At 39.0% G+C, this 12,467-nt stretch overlaps 1 protein-coding gene across 1 annotated transcript; it reads right to left on the bottom strand.

The window, feature by feature from the left end:
* Positions 1 to 7,075: 7,075 nt before the first annotated feature.
* LOC147543049 (nuclear matrix constituent protein 1-like) lies at positions 7,076 to 11,868 on the bottom strand. The gene is made up of 8 exons (XM_086637041.1): positions 11,334 to 11,868; positions 10,712 to 10,921; positions 10,351 to 10,604; positions 10,014 to 10,275; positions 9,835 to 9,918; positions 7,783 to 9,767; positions 7,475 to 7,643; positions 7,076 to 7,399 (listed from the first exon to the last, which is right to left on the bottom strand). Exons 1-8 carry the CDS (start codon positions 11,571 to 11,573, stop codon positions 7,214 to 7,216), a joined length of 3,390 nt encoding a protein of 1,129 aa, XP_086493167.1. The 5' UTR covers positions 11,574 to 11,868; the 3' UTR covers positions 7,076 to 7,213.
* Between the last annotated feature and the right edge of the window lie 599 nt (positions 11,869 to 12,467).

Genomic DNA, 12,467 nt, shown 5'->3' with positions numbered 1-12,467 from the left:
GCTCGTGAACAGACCAGATCTGGTCTGTTCACGAGCAGACCTTTGAAGATCTGGTCTGTTCACGGCTCCGGCGAAGGGAAACCCCCTTCGCCGGAGTTTTTAGAGAGAGATGAGAGGAAAAAAAAAAATTTTCTTTTTTTTTTGGTGGTCGCCGGCCGGAAAATTTTCCGGCCGACGACTATATTCGGAGAAGATGAAGGTGAGTTGGAGAGAGAGAGAGAGGAGTGAGTTGTGAAGAGAGAGGTGAATTGGAGAGAGAGAGATGGGTGAGTTGTAGAGAGAGATGAGGTGGAGAGAGAGAGGGGTGAGGTGGAAATAAGTTTTTTTAATTGTTTTAAATTTAGAATTAAGAAGGGTAGTATTGACATTTACTTGAAAATAGGGGGCCATATTTGAATTTACGAAAAAAAGGGGGCCATAAAGGAAGCTGGTCACAAAGTAGGGGGCCATATAGGAATTAACTCTTTTTCAATCTGGGGGTACTTGTCTGCATGATTTCCATCTCTCATGGTTGTTTTACTCCGTTGTTATTATTGTTATTCAAGTAGTGATCCGTCTTGTCTTCAATCATCATTGATGGTGGCATTCCATTATCAGTACCAATAGCTAATTCTTTTGGAGTACTTCTACATGTTTGTTGTCATTATCACTAGCTAATTTCCTGAAAGACTCATCTATATTACTGCAGCTGTTGGGCTTCTGGTCATCCATACAGAAGGGGTATGGTGGCATTTCATCACCATACTATGTCTTGAGTTTCTTTCCAAAAAGCAGAAAGATCACTTTCTTGTGTTGGTGCGTTGTTGGAATAGTCAAGCTCCGGACCTCCAACAACTATGTTATCAGTTTCTTCCCGAAAAGCAGAACAATCACTTGGTTGTGCTAGTGCATTATTCGAATAGTCAATATCCGGAGTGTAAGAGAGAGCTCATCCCTAAGCATATGGTCGAACACATTGAAGAAGAAGACCAAGGCAACTGATTTAACTACCACAGTTTTATGGGCGCCCACTCACTTAAATGAAAGCACCCACATTATCTCAAAGAGGCACACATGGAGAGGGTGCGAATAGTAGTAATATGGTTAGACTAACTAATTGATAAATTAGTTAGTTAAGTTTCGGGTTAATTCCGTTTTGGCCCCCGATTTGTGACCAACTGGCCATTTTGGCCCCCATAAGTGTCCGGCAGTTCGTTTTAGCCCCAAGGGTTAAATTTTTTACGAAATTATCCTCGGGGGCCAAAACAGAATTATTTGTGAAAAAGGTTAAAAACAAAAAAAAACCACATCACACCTTTCTTTATCATCCACCTCATCTTATCACTCCTCCACCACACCACCTCCTCTCCACCTCACCCTTCTTCTCCGGCGGAATGTTGCCGGCCGGAATAAAAAATTCCGGCCGGGCACTTTATTAAAAAAAAAAATATCTCTCTCTTCTTCTTCCTTTCTCTCTCTTCTTCTTCCTTTCTCTCTCTTCTTCCTCCTTTCTCTCTCTTCTTCTTCCTTTCTCTCTCTTCTTCCTCCTTTCTCTCTCTTCTTCCTCCTTTCTCTCTCCTCTTTTCCCCTCATCTTCTCTCTCTCCCTCCTCTCTTTATATCTCCCACAGGAGCAACCAGTCATATGACACACACTCAAGAGAATCTGCTATATATTACTCTTAATCATGGTACTAATGGAGTTCTAATTGGAGATGGTAAGTGTCTAAACATTGTTAGCACAGGCCAGGCAAATTTAGCCACTGGCTCAAACACTTTTCATCTTAAGAAAGTCCTTCATGCTCCAAAAATACAGAAGAACCTTTTATCTATCTCAAAATTTACCAAAGAGAACTTCTGTAGTGTAGAATTTCTTCCATGGGGATTTCTTATTAGAGATTTATGGTCCAAAGATGTCTTAGGAGAAGGACCAATGGTGAACAACCTACATAGCATTGATTTTCAAATGGACCCTTATGTTACACCTAAGGAAGATACAGAAATAGCTTGTTTGGCAAGAGGTACTGCTGAGACTTGGCACAACAGACTAGGGCATGCATCTCAAGAAGTAATCTTGCTCCTAGAAAGGGAAAAGATAATCAAGACCACATCTAAGAACTTTAAAGATGTTTGCTCATCTTGTCAATTAGGGAAAAGTCAGAGACTTCCCTTTCACATATCTAATAGCACAACATCAGCTTCTCTTCAGCTAGTTCCCTGTGACATTTGGGGACCAGCCCCAGTCACTACAAAGACAGGAATAAGATACTACATCCTCTTCCTTGATGACTATAGTAGATTCTTCTGGATATACCCTATGAAGTTTAGGTCAGAAAGCTTAAAGTGTTTTCAGCACTTTCAGACACATAATGAAAGGCTTTTTTTCATTACCTATAAAGTACTTCCAAAGTGATGGAGCACCTGAACTTAGCAAAGGAGAATTTCATACTCATCTCACTAAGTGTGGGATTGTGTTCAGGAGCTCCTGCCCTTATACTCCTGAACAAAATGGTAGGGCTGAAAGAAAAAACAGACAAATCACATCTGTGGGTAATACATTGCTATTTCAAGCATCTATGCCAAAGGAATTTTGGTTTCATGCCTATGCTGCTGCAACTTACATTATAAACAGAACCCCAAGTAAGCTTCTTTCTTATAAAACCCCTTATGAATTACTTTTTGATAAAACTCCTGATTATGCTATGATCAAAGAATTTGGTTCACTTTGCTATCCTTATTGGGAAATACTAAGAGTGATAAGCTAAGTCCCAAATCATCTAAATGTGTATTCATTGGATACAGTCCCACACACAAGGGATACAAGTGTCTGGACATTGAGACAGGAAGGGAATCTGTCTCAAAACATGTTATTTTTTATGAATTTACATTCCCTTATGCCACTAATAAGTCACCAATTAAGTCCAAGCTAGACACAGATTCTACTTCCACCTATCAAATTTTTTAGCTTCCTTCACTCCCATCCAATGTGGACATGTCTGCTCCATCTTATCACTCCACATATTCCCTAGATGATCAGGCATTTCCATTTTCTTCTCCCACTACATCCTCAGTAGAACATGTCCCTTCTCTTCATTCATCACATAGTCCCACTCAACCTGATCAAACTCAGGATGAAGTATCCTCTGATTTAAATTCTCACCCTATGCAAACAAGGCTCAAAAGTGGTATTGTTAAACCCAAATCCATCCCTGACCATGTGCCCTATTTCTCTGTCCCTCATGCTCTTGCTTCTGTTCACAAAGTCCCATTATCCTCTATAGCAGAACCTACAAGTTATAAGATTGCTATTAAGGATCCAAATTGGAAGAAGGCAATGGAAGATGAATTTCAGGCTTTGATGAGAAATGAGGCTTGGTCTCTCATACCTAAAACTTCTAATAAGAATATACTTGGATGTAAGTGGGTATTCAAAGTTAAGTATAATTCAAATGGGACTATTGAGAGATACAAGGCCAGACTTGTGGCTCAAGGGTATACTCAGCAAGAGGGCATTGACTATGTAGAGACTTTTAGCCCAGTTGTAAAGATTCAGACTGTTAGAGTGGTCCTTACTGTGGCAATTTCACACCATTGGCTCATCCAGCAGCTTGATGTGTCAAATGCTTTTCTTCATGGGCATCTTACAGAGACTGTCTATATGAAACAACCACCAGGGTTTGCTGATCCCCAATCTCTTGATTTTGTTTGTCACCTTCATAAGGCTCTTTATGGCCTTAAACAAACACCAAGGGCTTGGTTTACAAGGTTTTCTACATATCTTCAAAATTGGGGTTTTCTTAGGAGTGCTTCTGACACCTCAATGTTTGTGTTTACTTCTGCTGGTCAAATGATGGTTCTTCTTCTATATGTGGATGATATCATCCTTACTGGTACCTCATCTTCTCTCCTAGACCAACTGTTTGCTGCTTTGGCTGAGGAATTTGCTATGAAAAGACTTGGAAACATTAACTATTTTTTGGGTATTGAGGTTCAGAGAACTCCCTCCTCATTACTTTTTACTCAAACTAAATATACCCTTGAGTTATTGGACAAGTCAAGGCTTTCTGATTCTAAGCCTAGCTTGGTTCCCATTTCAGCAGGGAAGAGGGTGTCTAAATTAGATGGTGAGCTCATAGACAATCCTATCTTCTACAGGAGCATGGTTGGTGGGTTACAGTATGCCACCATGACCAGACCTGATTTGACTTATAGTGTCAACTACCTGTCCCAATTTATGCATGAGCCAAGGACTGCTCACTTGATTCTTCTTAAGAAAGTACTCAGATACTTCCAAGGGACTATTGGAGCAGGTATAGCTATTCAATCAGGAGATGTGTCCATTCTCAAGGGCTTTTCTGACTCAGATTGGGCAGGATGTCCAGATACTAGAAGATCTACAAGTGGCTATTGTGTTTTTCTGGGTTCTTCTTTGGTGTCATGATCTTCTAAGAAGCAGGCTACTGTGTCTAGGTCCTCCACTGAAGCTGAGTATCGTGCTCTGTCAATGGCTACCTCTGAGTTGTTATGGCTATCTTATTTGTTGGAAGAACTTGGGGTTTCAATTGTTGCTCCACTTAGTCTGTCATGTGACAACATGGGTGCTAAGTTTTTGGCTTCCAATCCAGTTTTTCATGCTCGGACCAAGAACATTGAGATAGATTATCATTTCATTCGAGACTTAGTTGTGAATTCGACTTTGGACATCAAGTTTGTTTCCTCTGAAGAAAATTTGGATGACATATTCACCAAGGGTATTCTCTCCTCTCAGTTCGATTTCATTCGCAGCAAACTCATGATTCTTTCCACTACAAATCATGAGTTTGAGGGGGGATGTAAGAGAGAGCTCATCCCTATGCATATGGTCGAACACATTGAAGAAGAAGAAGACTAAGGCAACTGATTTAACTACCACATTTCTATGGGCGCCCACGCACTTAAATGAAAGCACCAACATTATCTCAAAGAGGCACACATGGAGAGGGTGTGAATAGTAGTAATATGGTTAGATTAACTAATTGATAAATTAGTTAGTTAAGTTTATGTTAATGTCTGATAAGTTTCTTTACTCTCTCTAAACCTTCTCATATATAAGAGGGTTTTTGTAATAGAACGAACAATTGAGTTGAGAAGAAATAAAAATTACTTTCAAGAAACTCAGGTTTTACATGGAGTTCTAGATATTATGTCAGCAACTTCTTTCCAAAAAGCAGAATCCTCACTTGGTTGTGATAGTGCATTGTTCGAATACTGAAGCTCCGGCCCTCCAAATACAATCTCACCAGTTTCTATCCGTAAAGCAGAATTATCACTTGGTTGTGTTGGTGCATTGTTTGAATTGTCAAGCTCCAGACCTCCAAATACGATCTCATCAGTTTCTTCCCCGAAAGAAGAATAATCACCTGGTTGTGGTGGTGCATTGTTTGAGTAGCCAAGGTCCAGACCTCCAGATACTTGATCCTTATAAACAACGTCTTCCCCGAAAGAAAAATAATCACCTGGTTGTGGTGGTGCATTGTTTGAGTAGCCAAGGTCCAGACCTCCAGATACTTGATCCTTATAAACAACGTCTTCCCCGAAAGAAAAATAATCACCTGGTTGTGGTGGTGCATTGTTTGAGTAGCCAAGGTCCAGACCTCCAGATACTTGATCCTTATAAACAACGTCTTCCCCGAAAGAAAAATAATCACCTGGTTGTGGTGGTGCATTGTTTGAGTAGCCAAGGTCCAGACTTCCAGATACTTGATCCTTATAAACAACGTCTTCCCCGAAAGAAAAATAATCACCTGGTTGTGCTTGTGTCTTGTTCAACTCGTCAAGATTAACTACTACTGGTGGGAATTGATCCATATCCTTCAATAGAACTGTTGGTGCATCTGTTAAGAGTTGGTTATCTTGAATTGGCTGATTTTCAGTTGATAGTTCCCATGATATGTTCACTGGGAAAAATGATAACAATGATGATTCATCTAAATTTGTTGATGGGTGTGATAGTGGGTTGGAGGAAGTCGACCATGGCAGTTTGGTCGATGTTGTTAATGGTAATTCTTCTATCGTACCACCCTCGATCACTTTTTTTCGTATTTTACACAATACATATCCATCATTGTTGGCGAATGTATCAAGCAAGGAGTACTCGTGCATAATCCATGCAAACCGTGGTTTCCTCCTCTTGGGTGCCGACTCTGTTGATAACTTATTACTCGGCTCCTCAAACGCAAAACTCTTCTTCGTTCCAATTTCCCTATCTTGACTGTTGAGAATAGTTTTACCTTTACTTTGTCCTTTCCACGTACCTGTCCCAGCTTTTCGTGATACTCTGACCGTCTTCTCCGACTTCTTTTTAAGCTTAGTGAAGAAATATCGAATTTCTCCACTTTCTTCATCGTCAGTGTCACATTCGTAATTGTAGTTATGGCAACCACGACTAGTTAAATCCTCGAATATATTCCACGGTTCTGTAAGATAAATATCTTTTTCGAAGATGAATAAATCAGTAAAAGGTGGCAGTGCTTCTCCTACCACTTTTCTCTTCAGATACTCAGTGATAAGTTGGTCATCTTCCGGATAAAAGTGATACCCGATTGGTAGAATTATTTGATTACCCTCTTCCATTGATTTTTGTTGAAGAACTTTTCTTGTTTAACTTCTTCTTAATGAAGTTCTTGAATAAACTTCTTGATGAACTTCTTGAATAAACTTCTTCTTGATGAACTTCTTGAATAAACTTCTTGAATAAACTACAAATTTCTTAACTTTTTCTCTCTCTGTCAAAGTTGGAATGAAGTTATAGACAACAAATATGAGACAGACTAGGTGGAAACACTACTAGAATTAGAGTGATCTTGTTGACTTTCTAAAACACCTTAATGAACTCTAAACGTATGATGATGATATAAACTTTCTTAATTCTTTCCCACTCTCTCTCTCACTTAATTGAATGATCTTTGGAATTGCATTGGACATATATATAGGTATTTGTTAGGGTTTATTTAAAACAAGTACAAATAGGAAACCTTTGTAATAAACTTACAAGTTTCTATTTATAAAAATAGAAACAGAGAGAAAATAGGGGCAAATAGCCAATAGAGACAGAGAGAGGGGCAAAACAAAATAGAAATAATTGAGAAATACAATATTTTTGCAACAAACTTTCTAAAATACAAGTTTCAACTAGACAAGATTTACAAGAATCACTCACTGTTTCATGAACAAGCCTAAAGAACTGTACAGTCTCCTCAAGTTGTAAAAAAGGTCCACAATTTCTTCCCTATTCCTTCACCTGAATGTTCAAACTCGACCTCGACGTCTTTCTCACACAAAACCTCCCCGCTAATTTCACTTCCGATCTCATCTTCGTATACATATTCAATCTCCTCTACCGAACACGTATTCCCACTATAATTCTCTTCCGCCGTTTCGGTCTGTTGCAAGAAATGAACAATAGCTAGCGGTTAAAACAAAGTCAAACTTGTATAAAAGATGTATAGGTTTCTTACCTTCTCTCCAATGGTTTTATCATTCTCACTAGCTAAACTCGGGAAAGAATCAACAGCGGTCAGAGGTTTCGAAGGTTCTTCCCTCGTAGTCATCCCACCATCAGCTTTTTCCGCTTCTCCTTTTTTCCGCCGGTTGGATGAAGGTTGGGTTCCTGCAGCTTTACGAACCCTGAAAACCATATAAGTAAGACATTTTAAATCTATGAACTACCTACTTACTTTAGAGAAAAATATCGGGTCATGTCGTCTTAGCTAATTATATTGTAGCGTGTACCAACTCAAAATACACAGAAGTAGAAGGAACTCACGGCTTTTTCCTAAGATTGTATCGTTTTTGTCCCGGACTTTCCAGTGCTAGAACAACAGTTTGCTGTCTCTTTCGGCTACCTCCTTCTGTAACATAATCGGAATGAGTTTCACTATTATAAGCATCTTGTTCACTCAAAGTTGGTCTAGAGGCATTAACGAAACTCCTCTTTCTTCCACTTGCTGCTCCTCTTTCTGTAACATTAATAAATCCTTGGTTTACCCAAGTTTCATCGATTAAACATTCCTTCTTGGATTCTTTAATGCAAGCCTTCACCGACCGTCTTTTTCTTACTCCAGGTTTTCGTTTTGGGCCTGGCTTGCTTCTGCCACTATTTAATTCTGATAGCGGGGAATCTTCTAGACCTTCTTGTGGCTTAGTACAAATATTGCTATATGCGTCAACAGATGCTGTTGGTTCATGTATGGATGCCCTGACACCGTTATTTAGTTGAACCCCCTGGATATCAAATGAATCACTCGCAATCCAAGTAGACGGTTGTGCTTCATTCAAATTTGCACCTAATCCTGTTGATGCTTCTATGTTAACTTGGAGAGGAGATTCCTCTGAGAGACCTTGAGGAACGACAAATTCACTTCTCTTGAGGGGAGACAAGTTGAAAATCTTTGAGGTGCATTTGAGAAGCCAAGAAATGTTTCCGCTCGCTCGAACAGATCCTGAACCAGCTCCACTAGGAGATGTTTCTGCATTATGTACCTCACAATCTTCGACCAGCCTTGGCAGAGATAGAGTACTAAAATCTTTATCTATTTCCTGAAAAAATTGGAGACCAGAAAGAGTGGACTCGTTCATTACTTCTCCACAAGTCTCACAAGTTTTCAGCTTTTCGATTGATAAGTTAAATTGTTGTCTTTGATCCTTGAGCTTCTTGACTAAGATATCGAGCTTCTCTATGCACTTTCGTATCTCAAGTTGCTGATCTTCAAAATGCTTCTTCTTAGTAGCAATTTCCTGTTTTTCTTTCTTCATCCTAACCATTTCCTCTTTCATTTCCTCTTTTTCCTTTCCAACTAATTCTCGTAAGTGATATACATTATTTAATTCTCTGTCCTTTTCCTCCTCGAATGCCCTTTCTTTCTCCCTAAGGCGTTTCTCCATTTCGTGCTGCCTATTTTTCATATCAGCCTCGTATTCCCTTTTCAGCAGTTCAAAATCACGAAGCATGTTCTCGTGCTCTGTTCGCGCATTTTCCGCTAATAATGACCGATCATGCTTCAAGCGTGCTTCATATGTTTCTTTCTCCATCTTGAGAGCTTCCAACTCACTTTGATCATAATTTCGATGTACCAGCTTCTCGCTTTTCGATGTTTCCTGTTTAGGGTCCTTCAGTTTTTCTAGTTTTGCTATCTCTTCACCGACCTGTTTTAGCTCTTTTTCAGCCTCGGCTCTTTTCTCATCCAACAACTCCCATTCCTTCTCAAACTTTTCTCTCTCAAGTTTAAGTTCCTCCCGTTCCTTAAAAACTAATTCTCCTTGAACCAAGCATTTGTCTCTCTCCTGTTTCAGTTCTGATTGCAAGAACTCAAGTTTGCCCCTCTCGTCTTCAGCCAATTTAAGACTTTCTATCGTTTTATGCAACTGCAGCTGCTTCTCGTCAAGCTTCGCCCTTTCCTTATCGAGCTCAGAACTAACAATCCGCAATCTTTCTTGATCAGAATTTATTTGTTTCTTTTCCTTTTCCAAGTTTTTCTCCATTGCCTTGATGCACTTCTCCCTCTCTCTCAATGATTTCCAATTTGATTGAAATTCTTTCTCTTTCGACATAGATTTCTCCAACTTCTTTTCCAATGATTGATCGAATTTACCGAGTTTCTCCTGCTTGTATATGGTATCTGTTTCCTTTTGTTCTGCTGCGACAACCTTGCTTTTCAACTTCTCCTCGATGGGTGGCGTGTTTTGATCCATTTCAAGCCGCCTTGAATCTATAACGTTGCCGTGCTTACCTAATAGTTTCTCAACCTCTATCTGCAAAGGGAAAAAATGTGTTAGATAGTTCTAGAGAATGATAAACGGCTAAAAATCACATACTCACACTTGCTCTAGCATTGAGTTTTTCTTGTAATGCAAGAATTTCCTTCTCTTTCCGTTCTAGTTTTTTTCTTACAGCATCATTCTCCTGCACAATCAAAGAAAGAAAAACAGAGGACTGTTTTTCGTAAATGGATCATGGATGACTGGTGGAAGCAACAAACAGAGATGAAGGAACCTTGCCTCTTTTTTCACAGATAGATTTTGGAGTCTTGCACTCGTATCGTTATCAACATTTTCAGAAGTTGAGTTAACCATCCAAATATTTCCTCCGGCTTCTTCAAGATTCATCAGCTTTTGCTTAAGAGTCATGTCGGTCACATCCGCTCTCTCGTTACAGATTTTGATGCTCTCCATCTGTCTTTCCTCTCTCTGTTGAAGCATCTCTTCCCACTGTTGCAATCCTTCTCTTTGTTTAGACAAAGTAACAGCATGCCTTTCTCGCCTGAGAGGAAGAAAAATGATTCAACTTACAGTAAGAATGAACAAAGAAACATAACCAGATAGAAGCCAGACATACTCAGCATTGAAAGCGTGACGTTCACTTCGAATTGCCCTTTCACGAGCCTCGACCCCTTTCAATTTCCTCTCTATATCTAAACCAGTTCGACTCGCTTCGTCAAGCTTGGAATTGGCAGCAAGAAGCTTTGTTTCAACCTCCAACGATTTGTCTTCGACACTAGCAACCAAAGCACGAGCCTCTTTCATTTTCTTATCCGATGCATATTTGATTTCTGCAGATTCCGCTCGCATCTCATGCAACGCCTTCTCAAGCTGCAACCATAAAAACTCCCGAAAAAGTGAGAACTTAATGCAAAAGAAAAAGATGGTCGATCTCAAAGAATCAAAAGTACCGAGTCATAAAGAAAGAGCAATCGTACATCTGCCACACATTGCTTCTCAACCCCGAATGCCTTTCTCAAATTTTCTTCCCGCCTCTCCACTTCAGAGAGTGCTATTAAGTTAGCCGCTTGTTCCCGTTTTAGACTTTCACAAGTTTCAGCTAATGCTTGCCTAATTTCTTCATTTTCACAAGTCCATTGTTTCTTCTCAATTAGAAGAAGCCCCATGTTATATTGGTAGTCAAAAAGCTGCCAAGAAAAACGAGCGAATAAGAAACGGATATACTTGAATTTAAGAGTAATTATGTGTTCTTTGTTACTAGAATACTATTTTCTCATGTGGGACTATTCTCTCACATTTATCGATTTCCCCATCATCCTTAAGTCATGTTAATCTCCTAGGCCTCGTTCCAATTTCATACCGGATATCCACGAGTGACAATTTTCGCCATCACACGAAAAGAAACCCCAAACTAAAAAACCTCCCAAATCTTAAAATTAGATAGAATGATATAATATTACACAAAAATAACACCTAATATCTCAAATTAACATGAAATGTGGTTGAAAAATGATGAATTTAAAGTCAAGATAATTGAATCAAAGCAAAAAAAAATAACAAAATTTGATATAATAGTGATATAAATAAATATGTATATACCTCATTTTGAAGCTTTAAGACTTTCTCAATAAGAGCATCTCTGTCTTTCTTTTCCAACGATTCCTCATCTAACAACCCTTCTTCCTTAAACCTCCTCCAAACCTCTCTTTCTCCACCTCCACCGCCGCCGCCACCACCGTCAAAGCCAATTCCACCTCCATCTATCACCGATGATCGTCCTTCAATATAAGGTGGAGAAGATTTTCCCTTCCCAACATTTCTAGGTTTTGTAATCTGCATCCAAGTTCGATATAAAACCAGACAAGAACAATCTTATTGCTATTGTTCTCTCTCTTTCTCTATAATCACTTTCTCTCTCTAAAATGGTGTTTTCTGGGACGCTGCTTTTCGTTCTGTTATTTGTTTTGTTTAAAGGGTTGAAGAACGGTTCGAGGATAAAATGACTATAATACCCTTAGAATTTAAGAGTCTGGCCGACCACGTAGGCACTTTTTAGGGTAGTTAGAGTCACAATATTAACAAATTTGGGTTTGGTTGACGGTTAGTCTTTTGGTCGTTAGGGAGGTTTCTTTATGGGACTGGCCTTTTGAGGACAAGGTCTTTGAATTATTTAGGAAAGGTTGTTTTGTAATTTCACTGGCTTAAGAAATTCTTCCACATTTCAACTTTGAAATTTTCTTCTCTTACGACATGACTGCACGCCCTTCGTGAAAATGTTATACAAATAAGGGGTGCACTTAGATTGGACTTGTCGATTGTCTGCTCCCAGTAGTGGTTGAAATTTATTGAATTTGACTATAAATAAAATAGAGGTATTTTAATTGACATTTAGGTTCGGGAGGATGAATTTTAAGTTTTAAGAGTATAAATGGTGTTCATTAACTTTTTTTTTTTTTTGGAAGTCGACTACGATCTACGTATGTCGTTATATTTGGCATTGATACGCCAAAGATGTGATAAGCTCGATAACCGCCCACCTAAACTCTAACACGACCAGACCTATAGCCTAACTAGACAATGGCCTAAAGCCCAACTACATTATTTATACCCTAATAATTCCAATTCAAATAACCAAAGATTCCACCGTGTTCATTAATATTGATGTATCTTTGTATTATCTATTTATTATGTTTTTTTTATATGAACTACGATAGTCATTATAAGACATTGATA

This window comes from Eschscholzia californica, unplaced genomic scaffold, assembly GCF_041429995.1.
Source record: "Eschscholzia californica isolate CP2 unplaced genomic scaffold, dmEscCali1.0.p SCAF_4, whole genome shotgun sequence".
Lineage (NCBI taxonomy): Eukaryota > Viridiplantae > Streptophyta > Magnoliopsida > Ranunculales > Papaveraceae > Eschscholzia > Eschscholzia californica.
This window is presented reverse-complemented; position numbering and strand designations above follow the sequence as displayed.